At 46.9% G+C, this 19,695-nt stretch overlaps 1 protein-coding gene across 2 annotated transcripts in view; it reads left to right on the top strand.

The window, feature by feature from the left end:
* Positions 1-19,695, top strand: part of DENND2A (DENN domain containing 2A) — an 84,346-nt gene that overhangs the window by 16,922 nt on the left and 47,729 nt on the right. For both annotated transcript variants that reach the window (XM_044989320.1, XM_044989312.1), the window contains exon 2: positions 18,462-18,560. In XM_044989320.1, coding sequence (XP_044845255.1) covers positions 18,475-18,560 — 86 coding nt within the window. In that variant the 5' untranslated portion in view covers positions 18,462-18,474. The remainder of the gene's footprint in view (positions 1-18,461; positions 18,561-19,695) is intronic.

The following is a 19,695-nucleotide window of genomic DNA, read 5'->3' as shown; positions in this document are numbered from 1 at the left end:
TGGACCCTGTAAATCCTGGCTACAATGCTGGTGAAATGCATTCTATGTTAGCTTCACTGGAGCAAATGCCTTCCCCATGCACAGTAAAATATCTTTGGGCCTGATTCAGAGCATACGGGGTAGGACACTGGAATACAAGATTGGATGTCTTTATAAAAAATATACTGTAGCTCATCCACAAGATATGGGCTTGATGCAGGAATTACCAAGTGAAATTCTCTGGCTTGTGTTATGCAAGGGGTCAGACTAGAAGATGGTCATAATGGTCCCTTCTGACCTTAAAATCTATTAATCTATAAATTGTGGGCAAAATGTGTTTGTCGAATGGCTTGGCATAAATAAAAGTAAAGGCAAAAATGTAGGTTAATACTTTACTGTGTACATCTGAAATTCAGCACATCTCTGTGACTGGAGAAGTGATCAATATCTACATACTTGGTAAGTCTCAAGTTTCAAAGTTTTCAGCAATGAGGGACTCAAAGAAACATTCCAATAAAAAAGCAAAAATTTCCAAATGAGTCATTTAAAATGTTTCTGGCTTTTAATCTATTTCACGGAATCACTAAAAACCTTCACAGAAATTAAATCTGGATCCTCTTACTAAATGATGTGAGTTTGGAAAAGAAATGTTTTTCTTTGCTAATAAATCAATGAAATAAGTCTCCACTTTAACACTATTTTGCAATGCAGCCTTAACTATGGAGTCATGACCAATGGCTCCATTACAGTTTGTACTGCATTTGTGAGATTTGACAAGCAATTTGGAGTCAGCTGGAGTATAAATGTCAAGAATACCATTATTTTGTATGTTTTCTTCAGTTTGCTCTCATCTTGGCTGCCTTTCGGCTACTTGCTTGCCAGTTAATGTGAGAAATTTAGAAAACAGATAAACAAACCCTCTTAAACATAGAAACTTTTTCCATTTAAACATACACACACACAGACAGAGGTCTCTCCTCATAAAAGTCTTTCAAGAAGGGGAGGATGTGTGTTTCAGGTAATTCTGTAGCACTCCAAACCATGATGAACTTGTGACAGCGCATGTGACTGTACAGAGACACACATTGTAATGTGCATTCAGATTTCAAAGGAATCTGAATCAGCCTGACTAATTTAATGTTTGTTTTACTTAGGGTAAAATTTCAAAAGCACTTAACCTAAGTCCTATTTTCAAAGGTGACTTAGGCACTTAGAAGCCTAAGTCACATTGACTGTCAACAAGACTTAGGATTCTAAGAATCAGATTTTTAAAGGTATTTAGGCACCTAAAGATGTAAATAGGTGCTTAGTGGAATGTTCAAATGTGCCAAGGTGTCTACAGCCCATTGAAATCACTGGGAAATCAATGGGACCTAAGCACTTTTGAAAACCCCATTAGGCGCTTTAAAAATTTGGCTCTAAATCACTTTTGAAAATGAGACTTAAGCTAATAAGTCATTTAGTCACTTCTGAAAATTTTACCCTTGAGTTTTGTTTTATTTTATTTTATTTTTGCCTCCAAAGGTCTTTTAGCAGGGCAAAAGAACATGAGACATGGTCCTCTTGCTGTATTTCCACCATCCACTGACTAATGAAAAAGCTGATCTTCTAATGGTGTTTAATGTGGTCCTATAAATTGCTGTGTGGTTCTCAAGCTATAAAAAGGTCAGTGAAAAATGTAAACACAAACACAAGCAACACAAATGCTATACCTCCTACACATGCAAGCGCACGCTTCACTGCAGGCGGAGAAAAGAGATTAAAGGCACTTTGTCTAAACTGTTTTTCGTTCACATTGCCAAAAATCAGGTTAGTGAAGGGCTCTCCTGAGAGGAATTTCAAGGCATCTGAACAGTTGGGTGTCAGATCAGATCCCAGAATCTCTGATTGTTTTGTTTTTAGCAGTGGTAGCAATTGTAGCTGCAGGTGGTAGAATTTGTATTTCCACAGGCCACCGCCTTCCTGACACTAGCTCTGTATTTCAAGGTCTCTGCTGAAATCCTCCAATAGAAATGTATACTTACTTTGGCGTTACTGCTCTGTGTGTGTGTGTGTGTGTTCCTCCAATAGAAAGGTATACTTACTTTGGAGTTACTGCTCTGTGTGTGTGTGTGTGTGTGTGTGAGAGAGAGAGAGAGAGAGAGAGAGAATTGAAAGGGGGAAGCAGGAGAGGAAAGACTCTTTTTCCCAAGTGTTCTGCTTAGACTCTTTTCTTTCTTTCTTTTATTGGCCATCAGTGCAATGACCCACTTAACCACATCATCTCAGCTTGCTCCCTCCCCCACACTTCCTTTACCCTTGCAGTGCACAGGCTCTCATATTTCCTCCCTCGTGTAGGGCGGATGGAGGCTCTCTGAGCTACATTCCTTCTATTACAAAAGAAAGGGGAAAATTTCTCTTCATGCAGGCAGACGGTCAACTGTTTCCTGGCAGCTCCAGTTCAATATCCTTTTTCTATTGTCTTGACAAACCTACAAACACAGCAGCTTTCCCCCTTCAAAAAATAAATAAATTCAAAGTCTTTTCTGCAGAGCAATCTGTTTGGGCTTCTTCCAAACAAGGATGATGGGTGACCCTCTGGTGGCTGATATCCTGGCTGATTATCTCCTGGCGCTGGTCTCCTTTTAAGAAAGTTGACTTAGGGGGTGCAGCACGTACTGTTCCCTGCTCTGGCAAACAGCATCTTTCTTAATTCTGCTCCGTGGATGTGTGAAAGCTGACACTTGGGAGACTGAACCAGAGATCTCTGGAGCTAAACTAATGGGCTGTTAGGGCTTCTGTAGTTGGTGGCTGTCATAGCTCCAGCCTCCTATCCTCTGTGAATTGGCACACGGAGGGGTACCTGTAACATAGTCTCATTAATGGGTTACAGATGGTGCCCAGATCCAAGGGTGATGAGCTCCTCACAAGGGTGTTTAGTAAATCTTGCTAGGAAGGGGAATGATTCAATGCTCAGTGCACTGCAGGGTAAAGACAGCAGCAGGAGAAGTTAGATGAGGTTAGGATTGTCTTCACTTTTCCATCACTTACTCCCTGGTGATAATTTATTTTTATCGCTTTGGAGAGGAGTTGGCATCCTCCACTTTTTTGTTTCTTTAATTCCCTTCTTTATTGAGGACTATCTGTCCTTCTAGCCAGGGAGTTCTTTGTGGGGTCATTCATCAACAAACTTGACCTGGCTGCAAGGGGTCACTCAAGGTCCCATCTGTACTGGAATCAGGCTCAAGTCATTCCACAGTGCTCCGGAATGCTGTGCTGCTGTCACTTACAAGTGATGGTTCCAGAAGCACATTCCAGCATTTCTTTTGTTTTTAGGACTCACATGTTGCCTGGAATAATATGGTGTTACCTAACCCATGTCCAAAACAGATTCAAATGTGGTTCATGGCGTGACCACCATCTTACAAAGTGAGTTTACCAACGCTTTTTGAAAAACTAGGCCCTCTCCCTCACCCAGGATGACCTGACTTTCTCTTATGGCCGCACCCCTCATAAATTATGTAGACAACCCCAAAACTTCATTGTCCTGATTTTCAAAGATGTGATTGAGCATTCCTAGCTCCAGCTGCAGTCAATGGGAGCTGCAAGTGCTCAACACTTCTGAAAAACAAGCATCACGGCAATAAAACCTCTTTCCCATTCCATGCTATCAGCCCCTAATCCTGGCACCTACTAGACTGAAAGAAAACCATTTATGGAAATGTGAAACCATTTTATTGGTCTTATATCTCTTATTTCCAGCTGAAAGGTCAGGCTCCCTTAGTAACATGAGGTCAGCTCTCCAGGCCTTTGAAGAAGAGAGAAATACATTTTAGTAATCTGCAATTTACCTAAGGCAATGCACATAAGCACTTAAGATCCAATGAAGTCAATTGTCTTTAAGTATGTGACTAAAGCTAAGGATGTTCTTAAGGGCTTTGCTGAACTGAGTCCTAAAGTAGCTTTGCCATATATAGTAATGTTGTGATTTGGAGCTCTGATATTTTGGGAGTCACCTGTGTGTAGCCTAATCTATAGCTTATGTATTAATTATAATGATTACTTAAGAATTCCTAGTTATTACTTTGAGGGTTGACAGGTCCTTGTCCCAAGATCGGGCCCAGTATTTTTAAAATGACAATATAGTTGGGAACCCTGATGTGCACAGTGGCAACACTCACACCATAGGAACTCTTCTATATTTACAAGTAGTTTATTAATCCATTTAGCAAAGTTACAAACCTTCTAACCCAGTAAGGTAGATAGCAATACTACAGAATGTATATTTGAACATCCATATACTCATACCATCCCTTGCATGACAACCGGAAATGTTACCCATCGTCTTCCTCATCACGATCGCTTTCCTCATCATCGCCAGCGGCCATCATTCTGGCACCTCCCAAGGGCTACATCTCTCTCTCCCACTGTCTGGGATGTAACTTTTATAATATGTTATGCTGATGCAATTATGTCTAATGCATATTCAGTAGGGGTTTCTCCCCTCTTCCTTATTTGTATTTCTTCATTCTACTAATGATGAGGTGTCCTTCTTTTATGGATTAGTATATTAAGGATTTCAACTAATTATCATATACGTAAATTTGTTGCCATGGCATTCTTGTGGTTGGATGTTCTTTCCAAAACTTTCCAAAAGCTGGTGTTAGCTCATGTTTTTGTAGTTGGCCAATGTCATTTTGGACAAAATTCCCCGTTACACTCTATTTCTAGTTCCCCAAAACGTAGGGGTTACCGTTGAGCTGTTTATCTATGCCAAAGTTCATAGGCCTCAAGCCTCATGCTAACTCCTGAAGCCAGTGCCTTACAGGATACAGGCTTGTAGGTTACTGCTGAAGATAATAAAGGCAGAATATAATAAAGGCAAGCTAGCCCTATGGGCTACAGCGCTAGAGGTGAACAGTAGCCTTATGCCAGTGGAAAAAGACCTCGCAAGATCTCTAATGATACTCCAGTTTCTAGCCCAGATGCTTCACAAGGTATCAGACCTTAAAACAGTCACTGTTCCAGAGCTGAATATGGCCCATTCTACATGTTAAGGCAGTATAACTTCAGGGGGAAATTCTGCATTTTAAGGGAGAATTAAGAAAGCCTTTTTAGTTGCAGGTTGTCTTCTGTACTGTCAAATATTTGGGTTCCTTTTAAACGTAACCATAATGGTCTCTAATGGTTGGTATTTTTTTCAATAACTACCATGTTTTTGGATGTTTGTTTATTTTTTCTGTTATTCTGAAATTACTGGCATGAAATTCTGGCCCGAATGAAGTCAATGGCAAAACTCCCATTTACTTCAATCAAGTGTGGATTTCATCCAGATATTTCCTCTCAACTTTAACTCAGTCTTAAAATTAACAAGATTTTTAAATTAAAGTTGGGTGCCTAAATTCATTTATCGATACTGATGTGGCCTGATTTTCGTAGGCGCTGATCAGTTAAAGTCAATTTTGTAAAGTGTGTGCGTGCGCGTATGTACACAATTAATAAATACACACAGACACTGTCTGTGTCTTACCTAATGGTCTGAGCACAGGCCTCGTAGTCAGAAACCTCTGAGTTCTATTCCTGATTCTCTGTGTGCTTTGAGTCACATAACCTCTCTGTGACTCAGTTTCTCCATCCATAAAATGGATAATGGTACTTATCCTACCACACGTGGATATTGTCAGGTTTATAAATCATTTTGAATAGGAAAAGTACTATGTGTTATTACTGTTGTTTTGTTAGGTATGATCATGTGGCATCCTGCTGTGAAATGGAGTGTGAAGCTGGAAATGGAGCGCTTCCATGTGACACTTCAGGAACATCTGTTGCATAAATTCACTCACTTTTTATATGTATGACTTGGAGTTAGAAATCTACAATTAAGATCCTGCTGAAATGTAATAATGGGAGTTCTGCTCTGAGTTTCTTGAATCAACTTGGTCAGCAGAAGCCAGGAGCACTATACAGCTGGCACATTCAGATCTTGGAAGATGAATGCTTTACATTGCTCTCAAGTAAATGCACTGAGCTGATGCTTAGAAAATCATGGTGGGTTTCTACAGCTTGCAGGAATGAGGGTCACCACAGTATCAGGGCTGCTAGGCTGAATGGGTGAGGGAAGGAAATGAAGGTGACTCAGAGAAGCCCCTTCAATGTAGTTCTGAGGATCAGCTATTGCCGACTATGGGCCTGATAAAAGCCCATTGTGGTCAATGGAACTCTCATGCTATACTTCAATTAGCTTTGGATCAGGCCATAAATATCCTGTGGTCGAGTGTCTGGGACCTCATATCATCCCATCCTTTATAACAACCCATTTCTGTCTCCTAACTGGTCCTTGGTACATCTTTGTGACCAAGATTATTTACCATGCTTTGCACCATAGAAGGGCAGCATTGGGCCAGTAGAGTCAGCATTTCCTACCCACTGAGCTCTCCTGCACCATACAGGGAGTTTGCCACTTGGTTCTTCTTCCCATCTCCTTCATGCCAGGCTCTGCTACCTTTAGAGCACTGGGAGTGTATATCCCTGCTTGATTTCCTCTCTGTTTCTCTGTGATTTGACGCAATCTCGGTCAAACTGCTGTTTGAGATCCCAGAGGAAATGAATTCTATACATGCACATGCATAACAAGGAGACTCGTTTGAGCGTTGAGAACCTGCACGCAGGCCACGCAGAGGGCTTTGTGTATGCGATTTCTTTTTCCCCTAAAGGGAAATAGCCTTTAAATAGAATATAGGGTGGGGTGGAAGGGGTTTGAATTCAAGTTCCCAACTGTCGGCTCAGCCCTACTCGTGATCTTCCTGTTAGTATTTTGTCTTCCTGGCATCCTTCCTCTTCTTTATATATTGTTTGCTGGGTGTTGCCTTCTGTATGTTATATTTGCACTGTAAAACACTTTGAAGTTTGAAAGCACTATAAAAATGCTGTGTATTGTTGTTGAGTCCTATGGACCTGAATAAGAAATTGATGTGGTTTAGATGTCTTCAAATGTAAATAACTGCGGGGAGGGAACCTTTTTGTGGGCATCTTAGAAGAGAAACTGGGGATTGTCCCTCCTACAATGTTTAGGTCTTTACCCTCTTTGGGCAACAGTTTCTGCAAACTGGCAGGTGAAGAGCTCTGGCGTCATGCAGGTGATGTGAGATAATATTTATTATTATTGTTATTTGTATTATTGTAGCATGTAGGAGCCCAGTCATGGACCAGGACCCCATTGTGCTAGGCGCTGTAGAAACACAGAGCACAGAATCCCTGCCCCCAAAAGTTTGTAATCTGAGATATTGCCTTATCCACTAACATGCTGGTGGCTGGCACTCCATTCCAGGTTACAAATGGCTATGGTTCATTGTACAGTGAACATCTCTAAAACCACAAGGTCCTATGTGGGATGTGCTTTTTTTTAAGGTACTATAAACAGTGCAACAAAGAGGGAGCTCTGAAAGGCTTATTGTGGTTGCTTGATCGTGTTTGTGAATGGAAGCTCTGTGACAACATTAGATACAGTGACTAAACTGTTTAATGTTTGGTTCTCCCATGGCTTACCTGATTAGAATTGTCTTATAACTTTCAGGCATGTGTTTAGAAAGCTGCAGAAGGTGAGTACCTACTCTGATAGCAGATTTCAGAGTGGTAGCCGTGTTAGTCTGTATCAGCAAAAAGAACAAGAAGTACTTGTGGCACCTTTAGAGACTAACAAATTTATTTGGGCATAAGCTTTTGTGGGCTAAAACCCACTTCATCAGATGCATTAAGTGGAAAATACAGTAGGAAGATATATATATACAGAGAACATGAAAAAATGGGGGTTGCCATACCAACTCTAACGAGACTAATCAATTATGGTGGGCTATTATCAGCAGGAGAAAAAAAACTTTTGTAGAGATAATCAGGATGGCCCATTTCAAACAGTTGACAAGAAGGTGTGAGTAACAGTAGGGGAAAAATGAGCATGGGGAAATAGTTTTTAGTTTATGTAATGACCCATCGACTCCCAGTCTTTATTCAAGCCTAATTTAATGGTGTCCAGTTTGCAAATTAATCCCAGTTCTGCAGTTTCTCGTTGGAGTCTGTTTTTGAAGTTTTTTTGTTTGAAGAATTGTGACTTGTAAGTCTGTAATTGAGTGTGCAGGGAGGTTGAAGTGTTCTCCAACTGGTTTTTGAATGTTATAATTCTTGATGTCTGATTTGTGTCCATTTATTCTTTTGCGTAGAGACTGTCCTGTTTGGCCAATGTACATGGCAGAGGGGCATTGCTGGCTCATGATGGCATATATCACATTGGTAGATGTGCAGGTGAACAAGTCCCCGATCGTGTGGCTGATGTGATTAGGTCTTATGATGGTGTCCCTTGAATAGATATGTGGACAGAGTTGGCAATGGGCTTTGTTGCAAGGATAGATTCCTGGGTTAGTGTTTTTGTTGTGTGGTGTGTGGTTGCTGAAGCAAATACTCACCAGCAACCACACAGAAACTGCAGAACTGGAATTAATTTGCAAACTGGACACCATTAAATTAGGCTTGAATAAAGACTGGGAGTGGATGGTGTTACCAGCTTTGCCCGTTACTTTGGGGTATGCTCATTTATTCAGGTTACCCTTCTGGGGAAGGGGATTCTGTAATTCTATTAATGTACTGCTTGTGTCCCTTGTGTTTTCATATGGAGCTCTACTGCCTTCTGCAAGTCCCCTCCCAATGGAGCTATCCTGCAGGACCTAGGTTCCCTAGGACTGGGTTTCTCCAGCCCCAAAACTGGATGAGCACCCACCCACACATTAACAGAGCAAGTCTGAGTGGACCAGGTCAATTAGCACTTTCAAGCTGACCCCTTATATATCCCTGGACTCACTGGGCTGGATGAAGCAGCACTTTCAAGCTGACTCTCCTTATATGCCCCTGGGCTCCATGGATTGGGTCAAACAGCACTTTCAAGCTGTTACCCTTATGCATCCCAGATTCAGCACGTCCCTATCCCCACTCTCTCAACACAATTGTACTGTCAGTAACCTACTTGATGAGCAAACCCCACAGTATTAAAGGTAATAATTGGAGATATACCCATCTCCTAGAACTGGAAGGGACCTCGAAAGGTCATCAAGTCCAGCCGCCTGCCTTCACTAGCAGGACCAATTTTTGCCCCAGATCTTTAAGTGGCCTCCTCAAGGATTGAACTCACAACCCTGGGTTTAGCAGGCCAATGCTCAAACCACTGAGCTATCCCTCCCGCCTATTCTGGGCACTGCAGGGATCTTTAGCTTAGGTAAAAGAAGTGTTGCTGTAGAGTGAATGGGGGAAGCTAAAAACACAAAAGAGTAAAGTTCAGCAAGAGAGAGAGAAGCAACCAGCTTAACCATAAGAGTTATTTATTGAATAATAGTGATAACTACACAAGGAGGCTAAACCAACATAACATACGTTATTAAAGGTTAATACCTAAGGTAGAAAGGAAAATGAAGAGAGACCAGGGGGTCTCACCGCTCCCTGGAGCTTGAACTGGTTGGGATTCCCAGGTGATGGTGGTAGCTCAGGGTCCTGAGGGCAGGAGACAGGCAGAGCCCCCAGCACGATCAGTTAGGAGAATATGGAGTCCCAATGGAACTGATGCATAGTTTGGATCTAAGCATCAGAACACTGACTGACTGGAGGGTGAGTGGGGATTTTTGTAGAGAAATTACAATGGTTGAAGGGAGAACATTAGATTTGTTTATAGGTAAGCTGATGATTCAAGGGTTTTCTTTAGGCTAGACAATAGGAGCTGATCACTCTTGGCTATGGGTGGTGTTTTCTACCAGTATCAGAGGGGTAGCCGTGTTAGTCTGGTTCTGTAAAAGCAGCAAAGAATCCTGTGGCACCTTATAGACTAACAGACGTTTTGCAGCATGAGCTTTCGTGGGTGAATACAAATCCGAAGAAGTGGGTATTCACCCACGAAAGCTCATGCTGCAAAACGTCTGTTAGTCTATAAGGTGCCACAGGATTCTTTGCTGTTTTCTTCCAGGGAGTTCACAATGCAACTAGGCTGCTTCACTATTTGGATATCAATTAAGGATTTATTACTAGAATTGGTCTGATAACTGCTGAGCTGGGTGTGGGCAGGCCTAGGTTCATTAGCATCTGGAGATTCCCATGATGCAGTGCTTCCCTGCTTTTTCTGGTCCCAGAGTTCAGTGTGGTTCTCTGTTCTCCATTCTGTATGTAAACTGAGATGTCTTCCTGTCCCATCTTTCATGCAGATGAGGCTAGGGGAGTTGTCTCTGCTCTCCATTCTGTATGCTAATGGAGATGTCTTAATCTTGTCACCTTTGTCAGGAGGGGTCTAGGTGTGTCTCCCAACGCCCTTCACTTCCCTCTGCAAGTTTTTTTCCTCTGATGGATTTTGGTTTAAGCAGAGGCTGGGGGAGGGGGGTGTCTTTCATGAGTCAGGCTGGATACTGTACCCTGGTTCCCCAAGAACACAAAGGTGTCTGGTATCAAGATGGGTCATTACACAAACTAAAAACTATTTCCCTGTGCTAATTTTTCCCATACTGTTACTCACACCTTCTTGTCAACTGTTTGAAATGGGGCATCCTGATTATCACTACAAAAGTTTTTTTTCTCGGGCTGATAATAGTCCACCTTAATTGATTAGTCTCGTTAGAGTTGGTATGGCAACCCCCATTTTTTCATGTTCTCTGTGTGATATACATATATATCTGTTCCTACTCTATTTTCCACTTCATGCATCTGATGAAGTGGGTTTTAGCCTACAAAAGCTTATGCCCAAATAAATTTGTTAGTCTCTAAGGTGCCACAAGTTCTCCTCCTTCTTTCTGATAGCACACTGGGCAGATTAACATCAGGTCTGCATCCACCTTCTCCACAATAAATTTTGCTTATTTTCCTCTGAAAGGTTTCTCTGTCCTTTAGGTCAGGATACACATGTCTCTCAGTGGTTCATTGTCAGTATGCTTACTGCTGGCTCACAAGGAAGTGGGGTTGGGGAAAAGCCTATGCTGTCTAAGATGATTATTACTTGTTTCCATATACTGAGGCTAAATTTTCAAAAGCTAACAGTGGAAGTGGGGTACCTTTTTTGAGAGCCCATTTCAGGACTGCTTTGGGGGCCCTGATTTTTCAGGAGGTGGGTGCTCAGCACTTTGGGGAATACTACCCCCTTGTTAAGATATCTCAAGTTGGGCATCCAAAATCACTAGTCCTTTTTGAAATGCTAAGCCCTGGTTTCCCTAAAGTATCCAGCATCCGTAAAGAGAAGCATGTGCTTTTTTTTACTACTGTGTTTTGAGTGGGAGGTTGGGGAGAAAGGAAAGAAAGGAAAACTTAAATTAGAAGAAAACCAAACAGCGACTGCTGGTGACAGATGATTACAGCTCATTTCCAGGCCATTTCCTGCATGCCAATGATAGATCAGTAAACAAACGCCTCGTTGCAAACACAAAGCAGGCAGGAACTCTGGAAGAGAGAGGTCCAGGCAGGTCTCACTCTGCCTGGCAGCAGGAAGTCCCCATCACATGACCCTGGGAATCGTAAGGCCATGTGCATGTGGGAGATATGTGGCGAGCCTTCTGTCCTGAGACTTTGCATCCTTCCCACAGTCCAGTCAACAGGTTTGAGAGCTTCTTCCCCTTCTTCTTTCTTCCCCTCCCCCTTCAGATGGCATTCCTTTCCCTAATTTGTTATGAAATGGTGTCAGATGGCTGCTTTGTTCCCCCAAACAATGGCAAGGATTCCTGAGTGCATTGTAATGGGAAGGATCTCCAACTGGGACTTGACATTTGCCTCCCTTCTTGTCAATCTATGGACCATGATAGCCTGGTGTCCCAGTTCACACAGTAGTGGAGTGCCCCTGAGCTCAGTCCTCTGTGGACCCACACGTGACATAGTCTTCTTTGGGTTTTGTTTTATAAAGAAAGTAATTGTAATGCCGGTGAAATGTGCCAGGCTGACATTATATTCTTCCTTGGACTTCCCATAAACACAACTCTCATCCATGTAACTCCCTCTAGGCCTGGCAGAGTTTTGTTTATTTTCCTCTGGAAGATTTCTGGGGTGCTTGTGATGCTGAGGATGAGGTGAGGAAAGCCATATCTTTCGTTCCAAAAACTTGTCAGCTGGTCACTGCCAGGGGAGACAGGAACTTGCCAGAATCCACTATCTGCATCTAATCAGAACAAGACCATTGCAGATTATATCTTCTATGGTGGGAACAATGTACCTTTCTCTTCTTACTGCTTCAGTGAGCCTCGCTAGGTCTCTGCAGAGATGGACGTGCCTATTTCCTTTTCATAATGTCCTGGTTATCAGGACTTAAGCCTGACTAGGCTGCAGCATGGAATTAACTTTAGGAATATAGGAGTCACTGTTTTCCTGGCTGGCCCTGACATCTCCCCTGGCTGGGTGCAAGGGCATCAGAGCCTTCCCCCAAAATAGAAGGCCTGGAGGGCCCCACCCCGCAAAGTCCTGCCCCTGGCCAAGCCGGAAGCTGGAGCAGGGCCAGGGAGCCTGCTCCCCTGGAGGGTGGGGGGGCAGGCCAAAAGCAGCCCCTGTCCCCCACCCCCGGACCACTCGCCCAGGGCAGGTGGAGGACCCAGGCTCCCCACAGTGGTCTGCGCGGCTCTCCCTGACCTGGCTCCGGCTGGCAGAGGCTCCTCGAAGCCACAGCCCAGCCACGATAAGAGCCACAGAGGACCCTCCACCTGCCTGCAATGCAGGGGCCAACTGAGAGCTGCCTCCAGGCTGTGTCTCTGCCCCCTGGGGCCCCCGCCCAAGGCAGGTGGAGGGTAGGGTTTCCAGGTGTCCAGTTTTCGACTGGAATGCCTGGTCGGAAAGGGACCCTGGTGACTCTGATCAGCACCACTGTTAAAAGTCCATTCGGCACAGCAGGGCTGGCAGGCTCCCTGGCTGCCGTAGCTCTGCGTGGCTCCCAGAAGCAGCGGCATGTCCCCCCTCCAGATTCTACGCATACGGGCAGGCAGGGGGCTCTGCATACTGCCCCTGCCCCAAATGCTGGTTCTGCAGCTCCCATTGGCCGGGAACTGCAGCCAATGGGAGCTGTGGGGGCGGTGCCTGCAGATGGGGCAGCGTGCAGAGCTGCCTGGCCACACCTCTGTCTAGGAGCAGAAGAGGGACATGCTGCTGCTTCTGGGAGCTGCTTGAGAAAAGCGCTGCCCAGAGCCTGCACCCCTGAGACCCCCTCCCACACCCCAAACCCATGCCCCAGCCCTGATCCCCCTCCTGCCCTCCAAACCCTCAGTCCCAGCCCAGAGCACCCTTCTGCATCCCAAACTCCTCATCCACAAACCTCCCCCCAGAGCCTGCACCCCAAACAGAGCCCTCACCCCCTGCTGCACCCCAACCCCCTGCCTGGAGCCCCCTCCCACACCCTGAACCCCTCATTTCTGGCCCCACATCAGAGCCTGCACCCTCAGCCCAAAGCCCATACCCCCTCCCACACCCCAACCCCCTGCCTCAGCTTGGAGCCCCCTCCCATACTCCAAACCCCTCGGCTCCACTCCCCCAGCCCGGAGCACCCTCCTACACCCCAAACCCCTCATCCCCAGCCCCACCCCAGAGTCTGCACCCCCTGCCAGAGCCCTCGTCCCCCTCCCGCACCCCAACCATCTGCCCCAGCCCAGAGGCCCCTCCTGCACCCCAAATCCCTCATCCCTGGCCCCACCCCAGAGCCTGCAACCCCAGCTGGAGCCCTCACCCCCTCCTGCATCCCAACCCACTGCCTCAGCCTGGAGCCCCCATCTGCACCTTGGACGCCTCATTTCGGGCCCACTCCCAGCCTGAACTCTCACCCCCTCCCACACCCCAACCCCCTGAGCCAGCCCATTGAAAATGAGTAAGTGAGGGTGGGGAGAGCGAGTGACAGAGGGAGGCGGGATGGAGTGAGTGGGGGTGGGGCCTCGGGGGGGGCATGGGCGGGGCAGGGATGTTCGGTTTTGTGCGGGTAGAAAGTTGCAACCCTAGTGGAGGGGCCGCGCCGCAGCTCCCCACAGCTGCCCCCGCAGCTCTTACCATGTCCGGGCTGCAACTCTGAGCCCCCCGCACGCTGGAGCCGGGTTGGGGAGACCCATGTGGGCAGCTGTGGTGAATCATGGACCCTCCACTGGCTTTGGGCTGTGCGGGGAGCCTGGGGGTGGGGACATGGGCTGGGGGCTGCCCTCAGCCCCCCCGCACCAAAGGCGGGTGGAGGGGGCCACACGTGCGTCTCCCACAATTGTCTGGGCTCCCTGGCTGGGCACCATGCCGGCCTGACCTGGGGGAAGAGGAGGGGAAGGGTCCACCCTGGTGAAATGTGGGAGGTCCCTGGGCTCCTGTCCTCCCCGTTCCGGCACCACTGCCTGGGTGCCTAGCTCTGGCTACCCTCCGCCTCCTCCCCTGTTATTTTCCAGTCACTGCTACAGGCCCGTGTAGCTAGGGAAAGATGTGCTGCTCTAGCCACAGGTTCAAGTCCCAAATACGCGTGGAGCATTATATGTCTCTCTGTGGCTAGCAGTGAACCCTCCAGCCTAGAGCAGCCCTGCTCATATGCTCACAGACAAGTGTCCCTCAGCTCCTAAGCAGGAGCAGTGCAGAAAGCAGCTACGAACAGGCGTCTTTCCTGGCTTTAGCGGGAGACTGAACAGGTCTGCACCCTCCTCCTTCCCCCCGCCAATGATGATCCATTTCTTCTTCAGCCTCTCCTCCCACCTCCCAGGGTGGCTAGTTTAGCAGTGTGCTCGGATCAGACGTATGACCCATGTTGACCGCTGCCGCCCATGTGCCCACATCTGAATGCTAGCTGATAGGGACGCAGTGGCAAAGCAAGGACAGAAACATGCATCGACTTAAGTGGCAGACTGCAACTTTTATTAAACTTGAACGTAGGGGAGGGCCACTACCTGCCCATCACCACTACTCACCTATACCAGGCATTCAATTGGTTCCGGTGCGGGGATTACAGGGCTCCTTACCATATAACCCGTAACTGGCGCCAGGTTACAGAGTTCTTTACCATATAACCCATAATGTGGGGTGGTTCTCCTCAGCCTATCCCCCAGGACTCAGTTCTCTGTGAGTCCTAGCACTCTCCTCCCCCTGAGGGGGACAAAGGGGGCAGGAGGGTGGGGACCTTGGCCCACGAGGGCCACAAGGTCTGACCGCAGCCCACAAAGACCACAAGGTTTCATCCTATCATACGAGCCCAAGGCCAAAATCCCAGGTCTTTCACCTCAGGGAACCATTCATTTTATTCTCTTACCCTCACTGGAAACCGGCTGCATGTTGCAACATGTAAGCGGCACCATACCCGTACCTCAGTTAGGTACTAAGCACCTTGCAGATGCTGTGAGGAAGGGAAAAAACTCCCTGGTCCTCTGCCAATTGGCCCATGGAAGAAAAAATTCCTTCCTGACCCCTATACAGGCTAGACCCACAGCATCCGTCAGGCTGGGCTCCCCTTCCTAGTTTGGGTGGGCAGTTGGAACGGAGCCAAAAGAGGCTCCAAATGGCCCCTTCGCTGGGCTAAATCCTGGGAGCAGGGGAATGCTGGCCAATCAGCACCCCTTCCCCCCAGCTGGCCAATGGGTGCTAGCGACTCCCATGGGAGGAGCTACCTATTGTCCCTTGGCAAGTCCCTCCCTCCCTTACTACTGGAGCTGACCCCCTTTCACTGCTGGCCCCATCAATTTTCCCCACCCATTGGTGTGGGTAGGTGGCATCTTTCTACAGAGAGGGCTCTGCTGGCAAAGAGTCAGAGTCTGAGTTTATTGGGTGGGGGATTGCATGGGCCAGGGAAGGGAGAGGCGCCCCCCCCCACACCAATCATATTGTGATAAACTTCAGAGCTTGCCAGAAGAGAAACTCCAGAATGGTGATTAATGAAGTGGTTATATATACCCCAGCCTCTATTAATATTCCTATCGTGGTAGCTCCTAAGAGCCCCAGTCATAGGCTAGGACCTCATTGTGCTAGGTGCTGTACAAACACAGCACAAAGAGATGGTCCCTGCCCCAGCGAGCTTACACTCTAAGTGCAGAGCAATCTCTGTCACCGCTCTGCAGAAATCTACTCGCTCGTTTGCCTGAGTGAGTCATTCTGTGGACAAAGGAATGAATGATCTTCAGTTTTTTCATTATCCTTAAACATAACAGCTAGTGAGTGGGTGACTAGATTTTGATCCTTGGGTTGGTCAATTTTCCTGACAATTTTGTAAGGTTGCTTTGTCATTAGAAATGAATTGGGTGTTGTGCCAGCTACTAATGAGGAAGAGAAGCAGCGGGGCTTATTGCCTGGGGAAAGAGAGGACATGGTTTGTAATAAATTACCCTGAACCTGTACTCATTGAGATGATCCAGAGTTCACTCTGTCTTACAGAATGTTGCCTGGGCAGGATGAGAGCTCAGAAGAGAAAAAGACTGAATTATTTCCATTTCTCCCTCTCTCTCTTTAAAAGTATGTCAACCATGGAAATGAGAAATACTTTTATATGTTCATTTGCTTGAAAAGTCCTAGGAACTACTAACTTTACTGATGCGATTGGTCTTGCTGCCAAACTCCGGCCGTGGCAGGGGAGCATCTGATAGACCAGCCAAGTGGATAGACTCCAGAGGCTTTCAGGGTTTCAAAGTATTGTGTAAGAGACAATGAACTCCTTCCTGTCATTGAAATGCTTTTCAGTGGCCACTGATAATGCCCTCCTGAGAAGTACTGACACTGCCTTGTGGGGTGGTTGCTCTTAAAGAGCCAGCGTTGGTTTTCAGGACAAGACTAAAAGGAGAACATCTGTTGTATTGACTGTGTTGCAGAGGTGCTCCAAGAGGATAGATTGACACCCCTGCCCCACAAAGAATAGAAATCACCATGCAAAGAATAGTGAGCAGTGACCAAAGCAACTTCTGCAGTTTAAAGACCTTAGGCCAGGGATGCATTGCACCCCTTAAATTCCCAAGGGAGATCAGTACCACTCTATAATGACCCACTAGCGTGAGAATACATCAGGTGATCAGGAACCTGAGCACAAAGTGGCCGTGAGATCGACAGTAGTTTAATCAATAAACCTGGGTCTCAGCTGGTAGCAGTCCAAGAAAGCTGTTGATACAATGGCTTCATAAGCCATGGCGCTGTTAATTCTCTGGATCAGACAGATTATTTTTACAGCCATTTTAACAGTCTCCTGAGGGAAGACAGATACCCAAGTGTTATAACAATAAAGTTTAGCTTTTATGTAGTGTCTTGGCCGTTCAAATCACTGTACAGCCATTGACTGGTTATATTACTAATTGTGTGTATTATGGCAGTGCCTATGGGACCAACTGAGATGGGAGTCCCACTGTGCACAGCACTATACAAACACATAGTAATAGACAGCCATGCCCCAAAGACTGCCTAATTCTCACAGCACCCTTGGGAGGTAGGTGGATAAAAATGCTCATCACCATTTTACAGAAGGGGAAATGGAGGCAGAGAGATGAAGTGACTTGCTGCTATTATCCTACTGGACTTCCAGGGGCAGGTTTTGTGGGTGTGCTTGGAGAGAGGAAGGAACGGGGGAAGTTTGTCATGTGGGAACAGACAGTGTTACCTGTCACAGTTCAGGGCAACTGCACCTGTGTTCCCCCTCAGGGGTCCAGCCAGGGTACCCACTCTCAGGCCTCCAGCGCCCCAGCAGTTGCCTTTTTGGATGGAGACCTGCATCTCTGTCCCTTCTGACTGGTGTATTTGCAGGCTGAACAGTTCCCTGCCATCACTGTCGTATTCCCAGCTCCGACAAGCTGCCCTAGCACACCCGTGGAGACAGTTCACAGTGCGGCTGCCCATGGCTATAGAGACCACACAGCTCTTCTTATGCGAGCCTATGTTATTCTTAGGGTAAAAGCGCTGCCGAGAAAACGTGTTTAAAACAATAGACACACCTACCCACGTGTAAATAAACGTATCAGACGTTATCCTAACAAGGGCTCTGACAGGCGCAGTCCTTTGCCACCTGAGGAGTTTCCTTTGTGGTCACAAGTTCATCACAACTTCAGCTCCGTATAAGTACCCAGTCTTATGGGGGATCAGTAGGCCCCATCCTTCCAACCCTACCGTAAGGATTGGGGGCCTGCATGCACCAGAGTCCTGACCGTTTCCTGGACAAGGAAGAAGGCTCTGAGTGAGTTTAAAACCAGACTATTTATCCAAAGCCCCTTCCTTTGACTGCTGGTCACTGGAGAATCCCATTTGAACTAGTATATGCAGATCTCTGCGTGGGAGGGACACTTCAAAGGGCTGATAACAGAGGAAGTACATCAGCATCCCTCTCTTCCTAGAGAAGGTCCATACAGTGCCCCATAACACATACACAATTGCATTTTAATACAATGGAATTCCCAAGCTACTAACCCTGATTCAATCACGTTTAACTTAAATCAGTAACATTTATCTTCATTCCATAAGCTTTGGTCAGGATACTACAGGATATTGTCAGTCTGTCACAATACCTCTGATCATTTAAGTGTTGCGTTGACTTCTCCCAGGTGACCTATCGCCATGCCAGGTGTTGACACGATGACAGCTAGCAAGGCAGCCGACGTGAGCAGCAAGTCTGAAAACGGTGTCTGCAAATCCACTGAGAGGTGAAAAGTCCTAAATTCTTGTTTTTCTTTTTCCCAAGGGAGGGGAGTGGAGAGGGAGTCGTTACTTTCCATTGGTGCTCTCTCGCATAGCCTAAAACGTGCCTCTAGCATCAGTATGCCTCAGCCAGTGTCTCTAGGCCATCAGGTTGTACGTTTAAATCCCACATCCTGATGTGAGTCTAATAACCTGTGATGATACCACAGTGCACTGCTAGACTAGGGGTGGGGGGTCCACTCCATTAGAGGCATCATCCAAAAGGTTACACAAAAGTCCCTCCTCCCACTGAAATAGGCAGAAATTATAGGAGTATGAGACTTGGGGACAATGATACCCTGGTTAGTATCTCCTTTCCGTTTGGTAACCACAGATGCCAATGTCCGAGGCTGGGTGTTAGCTATGGCTGGGTGCATAATGGTTGCCAGGTTTGCTTACTTGCTCACTGCACTACCAGCAGGAAACCTAGGGCTGACCTACACACTGCACCATTGTAACTGAATCGATTTAGTTTTGTCAGTGCCAACCCCTGGTGTAGGCACACTTCACCCAATTTACATGAATCCAGGAGTTTACAGAATTAAACTAAACTGGGGTAAGTGCATTTATTTTGGTTTAACACAGGGGTGGTCAAACTACACCTCGGGGGCCGCAGCCAGCCCTCAATCGCCCATCGGGGAGCAGGGGTCTGGGGCTTGCCCCGCTCCAGCGCTCCAACTTGGGAGTGTGGTCCGGGACTTGTCATGCTCCGCATGGCTCCCAGAAGCAGTAGCATGTCCCCACTCCAGCTCCTACGTGCAGGGGAAGCCAAGGGGCTCCGCACTCTGCCCCCGCCCCAAGCGCCGCCCCGCAGGTCCCATTGGCCAGGAACCATGATCAGTGGGAGCTGTGGGGGCGGCGCCTGCAGATAGGACAGCACGCAGAGTCACCTGGCTGCCCCTCTGTGTAGGAGCTGGAGTGAGGACATTCCACTGCTTCTGGGAGCTGCTTGAGGTAAGTGCCGCCCAGAGCCTGCACCCCTGACCCCCTCCTGTGCCCCAACCTCCTGCCCCAGCCCTCATCCCCCTCCAGACCTTCGAACGCCTTGGTCCCAGCCTGGAACACCCTCCTGCACCCCCAACCCCTCATCCCCAGCCCCAA

The sequence above is a fragment of the Mauremys mutica genome, chromosome 1 (assembly GCF_020497125.1).
Source record: "Mauremys mutica isolate MM-2020 ecotype Southern chromosome 1, ASM2049712v1, whole genome shotgun sequence".
NCBI lineage: Eukaryota > Metazoa > Chordata > Testudines > Geoemydidae > Mauremys > Mauremys mutica.
Note: the sequence above shows the minus strand (reverse complement) of the source record. Positions and strands in the feature narration are given on the sequence as shown.